The 15,100-nt window shown below is 34.6% G+C and overlaps 3 protein-coding genes across 3 annotated transcripts; 1 reads left to right on the top strand and 2 right to left on the bottom strand.

The window, feature by feature from the left end:
* The first annotated feature begins 4,084 nt into the window (after positions 1-4,084).
* On the top strand, positions 4,085-8,441 carry LOC126055812 (uncharacterized). Its single transcript, XM_064038873.1, has 5 exons — positions 4,085-4,368; positions 4,615-4,750; positions 5,604-5,824; positions 6,317-6,424; positions 7,376-8,441. The coding sequence occupies exons 1-5, from the start codon at positions 4,328-4,330 to the stop codon at positions 7,551-7,553; spliced, it is 684 nt and encodes a 227-aa protein (XP_063894943.1). The 5' UTR covers positions 4,085-4,327; the 3' UTR covers positions 7,554-8,441.
* Positions 8,442-9,828: 1,387 nt separating this feature from the next.
* LOC126055815 (uncharacterized) lies at positions 9,829-12,252 on the bottom strand. Its single transcript, XM_049846474.2, has 4 exons — positions 12,112-12,252; positions 11,441-11,607; positions 10,439-10,543; positions 9,829-9,958 (listed from the first exon to the last, which is right to left on the bottom strand). The coding sequence occupies exons 1-4, from the start codon at positions 12,250-12,252 to the stop codon at positions 9,844-9,846; spliced, it is 528 nt and encodes a 175-aa protein (XP_049702431.2). The 3' UTR covers positions 9,829-9,843.
* Positions 12,253-13,424: 1,172 nt separating this feature from the next.
* Positions 13,425-15,062, bottom strand: LOC126055814 (uncharacterized). The gene is made up of 4 exons (XM_049846473.2): positions 14,890-15,062; positions 14,407-14,567; positions 14,008-14,112; positions 13,425-13,618 (listed from the first exon to the last, which is right to left on the bottom strand). The coding sequence occupies exons 1-4, from the start codon at positions 15,034-15,036 to the stop codon at positions 13,501-13,503; spliced, it is 531 nt and encodes a 176-aa protein (XP_049702430.2). The 5' UTR covers positions 15,037-15,062; the 3' UTR covers positions 13,425-13,500.
* Positions 15,063-15,100: the final 38 nt, after the last annotated feature.

Below are 15,100 nucleotides of genomic sequence, written 5' to 3'. Positions count from 1 at the left end.
GTTTCTGTCTTTTCAGTTATTTTATGGCATGTATTTAACGCGGCGACTAAGTAAAACGAATATAGGTTTTAAAAAATAATAGAGTGGGTACCATTTATAATGGGTTGGCAGCTAAAAACGAGTATCGTAATAAGTCAAAGGTAGCATATTAATATATCACTTATGAGGTCCGTTTTAATTTAAACTAGCATCAAGTTTTTCTTTTGGCGACTGAATTAATATCAAAGCGAAAACTTAATGATGACAATAAAATAGAAAATGGGCATTCATAAATAATACAAATCAGGTTCTATTTAAAATTGTTTGGATGAAGAATAAATATAAACTAGCTCATATTATAAATATATTGTGCGACTTTTTAATAGCTTTAAATAAAGTCTAAAATGGCATGAAGAAAAAATATTTTGCGACTGTTATTTTCAAAATTATAGGTGAATAGCATGGAAGTAAGCATGCAACATGCAGCAAGCATGACTTCTGTCACGGCTCCGGCGCTGCGGGGCTCCGGCGGTCCCATGCGAGCTTATAGTTGCAGATGGTTTTCACGCTCACCACCGCAGCTTCGGCTTGCTGGCCGGCAGGGCCGGCCAGCCCCAGCCGCGGCGGCGAGCGTTCAAATTACCTGCGCCTCAGCTCGCAGGCCGCCTCGCCCCTCCGCGCCTACGCGGTTTTGAATTGCACTCTAGGGGTAGGGCAGACAAGACTACATGGAGTCGGTTTTGCAGCGATTCGTTTTCGTCACTAACTTCAATTTTTAATACAATGTTTTTTTAATTGAAGGTTATAAATAGCAATATGCTAACTAAAATGAATCCAAATTAAATTCTACCTTCTTCATAGTGCGCCAAGTGAGATAATACCACCGCACCTTCCGCCGTTTTCATGAAATTATGATACACAATATTAATAATTAACTCTTATTCCTTTTTACTGTACTCCTTTTAATATTTAGAGCTATCCACAAAGCGAAGCCTGAAACTGGGTTTTTAGTCGGCACGGAATAGTTGGTAACATATTATCTTTGCCACCCAACTAACATTATTAGTCGCCAAGTCATTATAAATAGCTCCTCACCTAATATTTCAATTGACTGGTATAGTTTATTTGCTACCCAAACGCAGCTGCTAGTTTTTAGTTTTTATAACACCCTTAATTTTGAACCTTACATATTATAATAGTCGCGAAAATATTTAATCGCTGGCAAGTTATTTTATTTGTTGCCAACATTTGTCGACTTTTAAGTTATTAGTCACCAGGAATATAATAAGCCTTATTTTATTAAGATGAGTAAAAATAGTAGGCGATTAAGATGTGTTTTACCTATTTAAATAATGCTTTTGACATTCATTGAATCAGATATTTAAAATTACAGTACCGTCACGGGTAAGGAGTTTAGTTTACGTATTGTTTATATGTGAATCATTCCGTTAATTTAAGATTATAGGATACCACTATTGGCCCACTTATTGGCTATCGAACCAGATATTAACCATTTTGAGGATAAGAAATTATCAATGTCACCTATAGTCATGACGGATCAGACACTAGAACACGCACCGCCTATTCCGAGGATTTTGTCGCGGACTTGAACGGATATCCTAGAAGTTAGAACAACAAGAGATCCACTTTACTGCCAAACGGCGCGGAATGACCTTAAGGTCGGGCATCAGATTTTTGTATCTAAATTAAAGGATTCTTCAAGTGTTGCTGTAAGTGAGCAGAATGTTTCTGGAAATTAATACTGTCTATACTTGCAGCTATACTTAAACATAACAATCATTTGTTTTGCTTAGGAAAGGTAGGTAGTTTTCTGATGTTAATCCTGTGAGCATGAGGAAGAAGTGTTAATTCGATAAGCCTAATGTCAACGACAAGATTTTACTTTTTATACTTTACATAATTAAGTATTAATACATTTTATATTGTGCGCTTTTAAGCAAAATATTGTAAAATTATGTACAAAATGAAGTAATTAAAAATTTATTTATTTAGTTTAAAAAATGCTCTTATACAGTAGTTACAGCCTGCGGTAGCTGCGACACTAAACTGGATTAAACTTGTTCATCTGTTTCTCTGAAAACATGACGACATTATACTATAAGCGCGTATTCAACTAAGTAGTGGAAAACAATTTACTATAGTCATACCTATCAAATCCGATCATCAAAATTACATCTCGGCAATGATACCTAGTGTACATAAGGTACTTGTAATAAAATTGTGACTTGATATTGTGATTAACCTGGATTAAGATGATTTGAGTTTCATAAGGATTAGCGCTCAGCAATCTTATGTCTTTCGTGTGAAAAAGTGGGTAAGTTATAACAGCTTTTTTGCCATTGATTTGATAAAAGAATTTGCTAATTTTTAATGAATTCGGAAAAAATGTTTTCTGAAAAATAGGAAACTTCTATATTTAGGTTAGACTGAGCCGATTCTAACAGAGAAAAGGCTAAGCAGGTGCTCAACTGTAAAGCTTAGTTCTTACTTTAGTTTTATAATCATTTTCCTTTTCAGACGGTATAATTATATTAGTTAAATTCTCTCAGATTCCATATACATTTAACTTTTAGGTAGTAAATATTATCAGGAGGAATAATATTCTCCAGTGTATAGTCAAATATAGGGTCTAGTTGTCTAGATCAACCTGCTAGGTAGGGCTAGTGCTTATTCAAGTTAGAAAAAAGGTTAAACATTCTTAATGAATTGACTTCAGCACATACAATAACTGTAACTAGTTAGTATATTAACATCTTACATACCTGCAAAACAGAACTATTCAAATACAGCAACTGCAATTGTCGTCGGTCCCTGTGCATAATTTCACTAGGTTTAATTCCTTCGGCGATTACATGGAAACCTAGTGATGTGACCGTTATAAATATCGATATAATTGCTTTGGAAAGCATCGTGCTTGTGCAGCGTGTCAAACTGTACTAAGACAATAGAAGTTTCAAAGATACGTATTACGTACACGTACGGTGACAGTTAAGGAAATGCTAAACATTTTGAAATAGTCAGGAATTTTGGTTTTATTTTGTTAGTACCTATCCGATATTTTGTTGTTACGTAATTTGGTTCTGGGGAAATTGGAGTAGGTTTTTTTTTTATATATATTTTTATTCGCTAAAACATGGAGCGGACAGTTGTAGCTAAATAAGAAGGATTTTTTTCCAATCTATTGATTGGAGAATCTACATAAAAATTAGCTGTCTTTTAGGAACAAATAATTTCAAAAAATCTGTTTATGGATGGAAAAAAAATAACCACCATAATATTGAATTCAATTTTGATTCCTAAAAAAGAGAAAAAAACTTTTCTTTTGAAAATCTCCATTCCTCAATCCGGATAGCAAGCAATCGCTACTCTTACACGGAATACGTCAATTTTAAGGTTTTGTCTCGTGACCAGCTATTGGATAAACATATTAGTGTACCGAGTGGACCAGTGGGCGGAGTCATGTGACTACAAGATTTAAACTAAAGCCGTGTGCAGGGTTGCGGGACTTTTCATAACTCGTTCCTTGTTGGGTGGGAATCTTCGTCATTGTTTTTGGCACACGTTAAAATAAGTAATTTAAGATATGTGAATAGGGTAGGTATACACATAGTGACGTAACTTAACTTTTTTGCACCCGGTCCCAGCTTCTGATTTTGCACCCTCTTCAAAACCTCAGTTGGTCTTGGTCGTCATATGCGACTAGCGCCTGAGAAAACTGGCACAGTCTTATTTTAGGAACTTGATATATGTACATACAATCTCACACTCACAATATACATATAGAGACACAAATTCGAATAAGTTCCTAGCCGGTTTTGGCTTCTTCCATTCCTGTGTTGATCGCATGCCTCAAAGATTAAGGAGGAATGCCATCATAACCAGAGGTTGCCAGGATAACTGAGAAGTTTGAAAGATTAAGAGAGTAGTGGATATGTAGAGAAACATCTCAAGGAAATCGAATAATCCCGTAATTTAATGTATTGATAATATCCCCAATATTAAACTTTATAGCATACCAAAAGCTACCAGTAAGCATGACTATGCATTTTCTCAAAAAAGGTGTAAACCAAACTCAACCCGGATCAACCTACATCTAGTTTACAGTGTGAACACGATCTTATAAGTCCGGGTACACACGCGGGTGCATTGACACCTTTTTGAAATGACAGCATTGATACGCAGTGGGCACGCGTGAACTGACTACTCGCGATCTGATTGGCTGTTGAAAATTAAAAAGTTTATCCCGAAATTATGCAGTGAGTAAAGTGGTATGGTGTTAAAAGGAGGCTTAACTGAATAGTGCTACTTACGAGGAGCAAAAAAAGAAATGATGACTTCGTTAAGTAGAATGACGCCTTCAAAATTGTGGTAATGTTTTTTGCTATTATTTTTATCTGGATAATAAAATATTTTTTATTTTCGAAACGCAGTGTGTTTTGATTTCTTTATTATAAGACACAGCTAATTTCTAAGAACTCTAGTTTTCATAATTATTTTACAAAAGACAAATCATTACTCAGTCATGTTTCCAACTAAATAAAAGGTTACATCTTTATTACCATAACTTTTGCAATAAACATAAAGAATAAATTAAATAAATTTAATAATTTCCAGTGGCAACTTTGTTATCGCTGTGTTGCTGTTGGGCATAGCAGTATCTGGTGATGATGAAGAAGAGCATAAAGCCATGGTGATGAAGCGGCAGATCAACAGCTTGCCTCTGGTTTATCCTCAGGGAGGTACTTATAAGGTAAGTTTCCTTATGTATCTGATTCTCAATCAATTCACAATCAAATGAGTGGTGGCATTTCCCACCTCAAACCCTGGTGTGTTTTTTAGACAATGGTGGCCTAGTGGGAGACAATGGTGGCCTAGTGGGCAAAAGACAATGGTGGCCTAGTGGGCAAAGAACCAACCTCTCGAGTATGAGGGCGCGGGTTCGATTCCAGGTCAGGCAAGTACCAATGCAACTTTTCAAAGTTTGTATGTACTTTCTAAGTATATCTTAGACGCCAATGACTGTGTTTCGGATGGCACGTTAAACTGTAGGTCCCGGCTGTCATTGAACATCCTTGGCAGTCGTTACGGGTAGTCAGAAGCCAGTAAGTCTGACACCAGTCTAACCAAGGGGTATTGGGTTGCCCAGGTAACTGGGTTGAGGAGGTCAGATAGGGCAGTCGCTCCTTGTAAAGCACTGGTACTCAGCTACATCCGGTTAGACTGGAAGCCGACCCCAACGTAGTTTGGGAAAAAGGCTCGGAGGATGGAAACCCTGGTGTGTTTTTTAGTAGCTCCTACTGCTAAATTCATTACGATCATATAGGTAAATGACACTTTTTGCGAGGTTTACTGATTGCAGATTTACAGAGTCCCTGTAGGGCTCCGGCCTCTTCTGATTTCATCTGATTCATCGAAGAAAATTATGATTTAGTGATTATTGTACAGTTTCATAACTTAACAATAATGTTTGATATGTCTGACACAAAACTATGATGAGATACCACAAAAGTACATTGAATACGTCTGCAATGATGACTTTTTAGAGACAAACTCTGCACGTACAGAAAAACCTCATCTAAACCCTTTATTTCTACCTTCCCCAGCTGATCATCGGCCTCTCAGCACCAATCAAAGCAGAGGACTACATAAGCCTGGCCTTCGCAGCCAACTTCCAGTACCAATACGTGCAATTCACCAACATTACCCAGCTATCCCAGTATTACTTCATCAAGACGGTGTCTAGAGAGCAGAGGGAGGCAGAAATAGCAGCCAGGAGAGATGAACGGCTGACGTTTTATACGGCTGTCGCTGATATGATGAAGGCGTGAGTATTACACCTATATATCAATCTTTAATGAATTATCTTCTGTTAACTTCTGTCCAGGAGTCAAGGGTATAACAGAAGTAGGATGATTCAAAAACACTGTATTTTTTGTATCGACTGTTTAGACCTATACGTTCATCGGTATCCAATTGTTAAATTTATACTATGTGCTTTGGGTGCTATGGGTAAGGAACAGACGGGCTACTTAGTTGTCCATCTTGAAATAACGAGTTCTGGAAGGGGCGTTAAATTATTGGATCCAGTTGTCATTTAAACATTAACGGTCGTTAAGAGTGAGAAGCCAGAAAGTCTAACAACTAGTTGTACCGGGGGTTGTAAGGGTTGCTGGGTTGGGGACGTCAGACAGGCAGTTGCTCCATGTTACCACTGGTAATCAGCTGCATCGGCTCGAAAGCCGACCCTAACCTTATGTAGATATTGATATTATTTTATACAAAGTCATAGATTAATTGCAGATGTTTGACTTTCCAGAAAAGGCATGAATGGTGACGAGTGCGTGTTTCGAGCAATTTGTGAAGCTGCACAGTACCCAGTGGAAGAAGAGGGATTGGTGGGAGAATTACTTCATATTTTGCTGACGTAAGTATACCTATTACCACCTCATTTTTATGTTACGTTACGCCTATGTCAATATTCTCGTATATAGTTGGATGTTCTGACCTGAACAACTTTGAATATTCTTGGTAATTATTATGTGTTTTTAACTTAAAAACATTATGTGGGCTAAAATCACCAAAATACTGAAACATTGATGTAAAGCAATAATTACATTTCTTAAACCTTTCACTGTCCTCGGTCCTAGATTTAATAGAAAAAAGAAATGTAAACGAAGTACCAAAAGTCCGTACAAACCATAATTTTCATACGGCAGCAGGTAATAATTTTTCAATAAATAAATCCCATAAAAGTTAATTTTAAAATGCATGGCATGAAAATAATTGTATTACTTACTTAACTGTCAATCTCATTCGGGTCATTGATCGCGTTCTCATTATGAATATTTTACACTTAATTAAGTTGATATCGCTATATTTAAATAATGAGGAAGTATCGTGTCGGTTGCGAAATAATGAAGGCAATTATTGCCTTATTTCAATTATATGCAACTTTACCTTATTAATGCAGTTTTTTTTGTTTATGCTAATTTAAAATTTTCGTCCAATTTACCTATTACTTATTATATACCTTATATTGTATGTTAATATCGCAGCTCTTTTAATTCCAAAATTACAGATAACTAGTTGTTTTCTTCGATTTCATCGGCGTCCCGGGATAAATACTTTCCATAGCCTGATAAAATCCTGTGTCCTTTCTCAGGCTCTAGACTCTGTGTACCAAACATTTAAATCGGTTCAGTAGTTTTGGCGTGAAAACTTACTTACTTTCGCATTCATAAGATTAGTAAAGGTAATTAAACTTAGAAGTGGCTACATTACATAACTTATCTTGTAGTAAACAGCTGCACCGAATTTACCTATTTAATACTGTATAATTATAAATATATAATATTGTATCGTTTATAAATTCCAGGCCAGACTACGGCAAGACCCCTTTTGATGAGAAAGACGATGATTTACTATACCTGATGGGTTCCTACTATGATGCGGCCACGGCTGGGAGGCAGATGTTCAACTGTGCTTCTATCTACTCCGGCTGCCCTGAGGGTCAGGGCCTCATGGAGATGTTCAGCATATTGAGAGACGAATGATAAAGAAAACGGTGCTTCTAACAAATGGTTATAAAGAAAAAGACAAAGTTGTGCAACAAAGACATAGTATATTGTATTGTGACCTACTTATTTATCGGAATAACCAAAAGAAATTAAAGTATATAATCAAATTATTTAGGTGCATAAGTATGTCATTCTCTACATGACATCAGTACCCAGTAAATATGTTGAATAGACATAATTACTCTTAGAGCAAAGAATGTCATAACACAAAGTGGATAAGAAACATGGTCCCCATTTTTCATCAGTATACTCCCTTCAAAATTGTTACAATTCATCCACCACGTACCCAACAAATGCACAAAGCTCAACCTCTAAAACAGGGCTCAAAGCCCCAATCTTTAAACTAGCCATTTACTATCTCGAAACCGCGGTCCAAAAGACTGAAAATGTGGCTCAAAAGAAATGTCGGGACGAGTAATCCCGTGCAGTCCTGGTTATAAAGTGTCTTGAGCAAAGCCCGGCTGTTTGCCCGGACCGCTCCTTGCGACAAATTAAGTAAATCTCATATATGCTACTGGTCACGTAAAGACGATCTTTTCCTTACAATATTTACATTGACTTAGTGGCTTGTCAACTATTGGTTCTCGATTGTGATGGTTTGAGTTCTGTTTGGGTTATGTTGTCGCATTTAGGATCATTAATTCGGTTTTGGGTTTTTGATACTTTGGTCTATTTGAAAGACTTTTGTGTAAGTCATTTAGTTTTAGTTTTTCTAATAGTAACTTGTAATGCTCAATAGTTTGTTGGTACTATAGCGACAACATAAATAAGCAGAAACAGGATTGTCTTAACTTTAAAGAACACAATAACAAAGGTATATAACTCACAATATTTGCATTTTTTTCTTATTTTTGTTGTTTCATTTATATCTCTTCCTTCACAGTTTATTTTTAATAAAAAAGTCTCACCCTCTCTATAAGGATGCGACAAATACTTGCTAATATTTTATTCGACTTAAAATAGTTGTCTCCCCTATGTCCCATAGGACGATCAGCTCAATAGCAGCCGATTTAGACGCCTCCAGAATTTATTGGCTGGTCCAATGGTACCTAACTAGATTTATTTTGTGCTTACCACGCACCGAGCTTTCATTAGTCCAGTTTCAGTTCAAAGTGTAGCTAAAGATGTTGGTAGGATGTTTCAAGTATCCGATAAAGACAAAAATACGTTTATATTTGCGTATAGCGGTGCCAATAAAGCTTTTTATTTTCTATGGTCAAGAAGGAGGAAAAAATATTAATTTGTTTTGGAGGATTTTTTTTTTATAATTGGCAAGATTTCCTTATAATATCCGTGGGTGTGTAATAAAGGGGTAATTTGTAAAAAATCTACTAACCAAAGATTTTCCTTATGACATAAATTACGTTTCTAAATCGATGACGATTTCAAATTAAGACACGATATTAAAAGCACTTCATGGTATTTCAATAAAAATATTTAGGTAATTGTGGAATTTGAAAAATGTGGAGTATGGCTGGATTTTTCATGCTTCTGCGACCTTAAAACTAAAAATGCGTCAGAACAGATTTAATGACAGAATTAGGCAGAGAAACAGCTCAAACCCTAACTAGAGGACCATAGCTAACTTTTCCTCAGTATACGTAGAAAAATCCCAGTTAGTTTTTTACATAAAACCTCTAGTGTAACTAAACTAGAATTCCGAGCGAATAATTTAATTAAAAACTGTATATTACCACGGGCAGGCATCCGGGTGGAGCTTGTTAGCGCCATATTATTATATGACGTCATTAGGTGGGTAGGCGGCCTTTTTTCTTGTTTGGGCCTCCGTTGGTTTGTATGGAATTTTGATGTACATGTCACGCTGTTTTGAGTTGTGAGATGTTTTTTGGGGCCAATGTTTGGGTGGTTTTTAATGTATCGATAAGTTTCGGAAACCCCACAAAGGTTTCATGGGGATCATTCAGGGATCACAACTTATCTTTGCATAAAAAACATTAGGTATATACAAAAGTAACCACTAATCTAAGTTTGGTAGTTTCAGTAATCAATATGGCTATTTATTTACTTGCATGCATACACATGCAAATATACACATAAATAGGTCTATGTAATGGATTTTTATATATTTTGTGATTATTCAAATCATCTTAGATGTAAGAATACTTTTATTTTGCTGTGGCCTACAGTGACCATGATTGTACTTAGCTCTAAACCATTTTTTAACCCCTGCTCTATATATTGTTTGATGCAAATAAAAAATATGGTTTCATTATAACAAAAATTATATCTAAGTTTTTACAAACTTTCAAATATCTGTATAAAGAGATACGTCGAGGAATGAAAACGGGCATGTTGCTATTGAAACTTCACAATCTTCAGCAGTTTTGTGGTGCCATCTGTCTGTAGCCGCTGATTGTCGCCTGAAAATATACGTAAATTATTAAATGCAATTAAAAGTATTTTAGGTACACTCGCTAAGTGTGAGACCTGATATAATAAAAAAGTGGAAGATTTAGGGGTCAGAAAAAATTAAACTGATAACCAATAAAAATTAAAAGTCATTGACTTTTACACAATCCATCTATCATTGCTTTGATCATCCCCTTCCACTATATCTATCTATATAACGTATATAAACATAGAATGATAACGAGTAGACAAAATCACGTTTATAATAACATCAAAATGAAATCAAACCAATAACAAAAACTTGAGATTCGAAATCTAATTTCCAGAAATAATGTTTCAAGTGAACCTTAAACTTTTGTTTCAACAGGGCCACGTTGTAATTTCCGAACGAATGTCCATTTTGGCGTGAAATTTGCTCGTAATTTCATTTGAGCGTTTCAACGAGCGTCAGCTAAGACCATAATTTCATTAAAAATGTCATTTTATATTACCTGAATACCATTTTTAAAAGTTTGTGGTATATTTTGTGAGGTTCAGGGATCGTTTCCATTTCGCAAATGGCTCGGCGGACGCAGTGGTACCCATTCAGGCCGTTCCTAGGGCAATCAATTTATTTTTGGTGAATTTTCATGGAAGTTTATGAATTTATCTTTATTTATATCGGTGTACGGTTTCTGTTGAAAGGTGTGTATAGTAAAACAAATGATGAATGAAAACTGGTCGAACAAATATGTGAATAGCAATTCCTGTAATAAGTATTTACTTAGATGATTAAGAAAGACGCTTTAATAAATGATAGATAAATAAGAGAATACTGATACTAAGTATGAAAACTTTGTTATTATCGAGATAGGATTTACCAGTCATTAACCTTTAGTCAGTCATTTTAGGCTTAAATTGGGTTCACGGCATAAAGGAAAACTACCTAGATTTAGCTCTAGAAAATTATGACAAATCTTTCCAATGTAATAGAGCAAGCTTAATAAGCAAGATGCTATACAATCAATTCTCATATGAAATAACTAAAACAAGAAAGTATAACGGAAGAAAAGAAATATTTTCCTGTTCGAGAAAGTTTTCTATTTGTATTCGTTAGTGCTGATCTTTTGGCTGACTTATAAATCCGAAAGCATACAAACATTATTATTGACCTTAATGGAAGAATCAGGTCAATATTCAGAAATATTTAGGACATCTATTCTATCACAGAATTTTAGTTTAGACAGAGGTCAAGACAGTGAACACATAGTACTATATTGAAAAGAAAAAATATTTGATCAATTTAATTTAAGTGAAGCTCTTACCAAGTATGTGCGCCTAGTACAAAATATTAGTAAGAAACTTTTATGTAAGTTATCATTGTTACAGAACCTCAATAAAAAAAAATATTTATAATTATATTACGTGAGGTCAAACCTTCGTATGTCTAGTACCAAAATTAAAATATTATATGTATATGTACATCTTGGTAATACAAAAAGTATTATGCTTACTTGTCCAAAAGAGTCTCAGCATGACTATAAAGACTCCTTCTATGTATGAAATGGTTTCTATAAGGATGGAAGGTGTCCGGTGGATCATCCCAGTTCATACGGAACCCGAGGGCTTGCGCAAAGATCTGGTTCCACGGCACTATGTTAACTTTGAAGTTGAAACGGAGCTGAAATCAGATAACATTTTTTTTAATAACACTGTATAATTACTACATACATACATTTAATAACACACCCATTTGATTGTCTGTCATTTGAACATCTTTGACAGTCATTACGGGTGGTCAAAGCCACTGTAAGATGCTGACCCGAACATGGTTGGGAAAAGCCCAGCCAGATGACGACTGTACCTATTGTTAATTGAATAAGAGTGGTAAATAGTACATAGAAAAACCGCCATAGTTGAAACCTTAACGAAGAAGACTATCAAATAAGCTAATGTGTGACGCAAAAAAAAAGTAGATTATTTCAAACAATTGAGGTATTGAAGAAGAAAACATGCTGCCCCGACTCCAATTAAAAAATTGGGATAAGGGCAGGAGAATGACGATGATGATGATGAGGTAGGACAACGATTAGGTTCCATTGTGTCATTCCTCTTAGAAATTAAATATGCATTACGGGGCAGGCTAATTACTGATAAAATGGTGATTAAATTGAGCAATACTTACAAAGAAATGCGACATATTTTTGAAGCTCAGATACCTTCTGTGACGTTGAATTGTTGTATCATTAGCATTACCTACATCAATAAGTATAAACACTACAAAACAAACATAGCAAATCACACAAACTTGCATATACTTATGCATTTTAAGTTATTTTTTACTAAATTATAAACGTAATGTTTGTTAGTCCTTCAATTAAGCTTCCTTAGTATCATTTACTTAAGTAGTTGCAATCTTTGGTTGTATACATAAAATTGGTGTTTTTTTTATAACATTACGGTCGGATGCTGATAATTATTGAATAAACCAAATATTATGATACATTGGTAGCTTATTTTTTTCACGTTCATTAGAACACACACATAAAGGTTCTCCACACACGTCACATATTATTTTGCTTAATAAGTTCCACTTCAATTTTAAAATCCTTTCAATTATTAATAGTAAATAATAATAAAAAAAAAACTTTTTTCTTTTTCTGCACACAAGCAAACACACGTGTGGACATAAGAATAATAAGAGTGACAATACATACATAGAAATACTTACAAACAACAAGGCTTCGTCAAAGTAGGTTGTATTTGATCTATAGTTTATCAATAATTATAGTGTTTGGACAAATGAACTAGTTCATAAGATGTAGGTTGAGTCTCCTACTGTTTTAGAGTGCATTGAAGAATGTGCAAATTGTTATATTGTTAGGGTAAAGTCACACTTGTGATATTATCTTTTTAACAATCGCAGTGTTTAACTTTAATGAAGAGATCAGGAAAGTTAACATGAAACATGGAATTTTTTATCTAGCACAGCGTTTGTACCCAGGTCCCGTGGGTACGTGACAAAAAAATAGTTTAAAACCTTCCACCATAAATAGGTTATTTATCTAACACTGAAATCACATTTCAATCAGTTCCGTAGTAGCTTATATTAGCGCGTTTTCTTAACTTAGCTTATATTAATTTTTCAGCACAAATAATATTAGTAAGACTGATCTAATAAAGTAAGACTTGGACATAATACGTAAGGTTCAGATTTATTTTTCAAATAGCAAATGGATTACGTTTTGGAAGATGTAATAATTCATGATAATTTGAATATTATGTAACAGTCATTTGGCTATCATTATTTATTTTTACATTGCTTGTTTGTATTTTGGTATTCCATAATTCAGCAAGACAAGAACATTAATTGTATGTGCAGTTACTTTCTAAGGCATTCCTTCATTGAAAGTCTACGAATAGGATATGTTATGATGGGCAAAGAAGTAGACAGGAGGTGAATTAAAAAAAGTTCAATTCTATAAATATTAAAAGCTATTTAATTCAGACGATGATTTCATTAAAACTATAATAACAAAGTCAACAACACTTATATCTATGAACATTTGTACACTTAAACAAGATCGGTATAGGGTGAAACTTCTAGCAATGATAAGGGACAGGTATTTATTGAAGTACTGCAGTCTGATTCTGTAATGTTGTGCCATCGTTCCGTTGCTGGAGACATTTTCCTGAAAACAGAAAAACATCAATGTAAATAAAATAGGTAAAAAAAAAAAAGTATGTTGTTGTAAAATAACTCTCAGCTTTACTACAAAACGCTTGTCTTAATAAAAAGTGTGGATGAAAAACCTTATTTCAACGTCATAATCTGTTTTTTTTAGACAAGTATTCAACAGGCGTTTAAATATTTTTGTGGTACGACGGTCTATGTCTAAGTATGCTTCTTTTAACATATGAACATGAAAATTATCATATTTCTTTGCTTTTAACTTTAGGTATATTAGGATTGAAAATCAACACGTGACATAAAAAATCTGAGTCAACATTCAGTAAGAGAGAAAACTCCTCTCTATTTACATCTCCTTAAAGTAAATAATATGCAAAAATTGTATGTTACCTAAAAACTATTTTCAGAAGTTTGTGGTAGATAACATTTGGTTCTGAGATCATTTGCATCTCACAGATGGCACGTCGCAGGCAATGGTAGCCGTCTAGTCCATTTCTGAAAAAAGGAGGTTTTAATGTATGAGTTTGAATACCAGAGTTTTATATGTAGAAGTACCCTTGACCGAAAACTACGCTCAAATACGTTTCGTCTGGAGTTTAGGAAGGTCTCAAGTCAATGTTTAATCAGTCAAAAATGCAAACATCTGAAATGATAACTTTTTGGGAAGTCGGTTAAACATTGGATGAACTGTTCTAATTAAAATATTGTGAAGTTGAAATTAACACCTAAGTACACTTTTTACGGCAAATATGGCTTAGGACGTCAAGCTTACAGTGAAAAGAAACTTACTTGTCCAACAACGATTCAACAAAATCGTAAATATCCCTTCGGTATATCCTATGAAAAGATCGAAAAGTAGTCGGAGGAGCGTCCCAGTTTATACGGAACCCTATAGCCTGGGCAAACAGTTGGTTCCACGGGATTATGTTCGCTTTGAAGTTGAATTTAAGCTGAAAGAAAAAAATAATTAACCGTAAAAGAAAACAGACAAACATTTAAGGAAAACATCTTGAGGAAACTTGGACTTGAAAAAACTGAAAATGTCTAATCCATCTTGAGTGAAATGAAAATCAATACTCGTGCCTCTTCTGTATCTTATTAGGCTTTTGTCCAGTAGCAAAAATAAGGAGGTTATCATAAATATGAAGTCTGAGAAATACTCGTATTGTATTACAGTACTTTGTTCGTTTTTAGAACTATATCCAAAACCATTTCACATTTTCCTCATAAAAAGTCTAGAATTTTACATAGCAATATAATTTTAATACTCACATAAAACCGAGTCATATTCAGGAACGATAAATATCTCCTATTTCTGTGTAAAACCGCCTTTGTGTCATTAGCCTCCCCAACATCTATTAGGATGAATGCTACTAAACTTATGTAGCAGATCAACACCAATGGTACGAAGTTCTTCATATTACTAGTGTTAGGTGAAGTTAGGTGTTCGATATTTAAACAGTTTTCATTTTGAAAATTGTAA

This window comes from Helicoverpa armigera, chromosome 17 (genome assembly GCF_030705265.1).
Source record: "Helicoverpa armigera isolate CAAS_96S chromosome 17, ASM3070526v1, whole genome shotgun sequence".
Classification (NCBI taxonomy): Eukaryota; Metazoa; Arthropoda; class Insecta; order Lepidoptera; family Noctuidae; genus Helicoverpa; species Helicoverpa armigera.
Note: the sequence above shows the minus strand (reverse complement) of the source record. Positions and strands in the feature narration are given on the sequence as shown.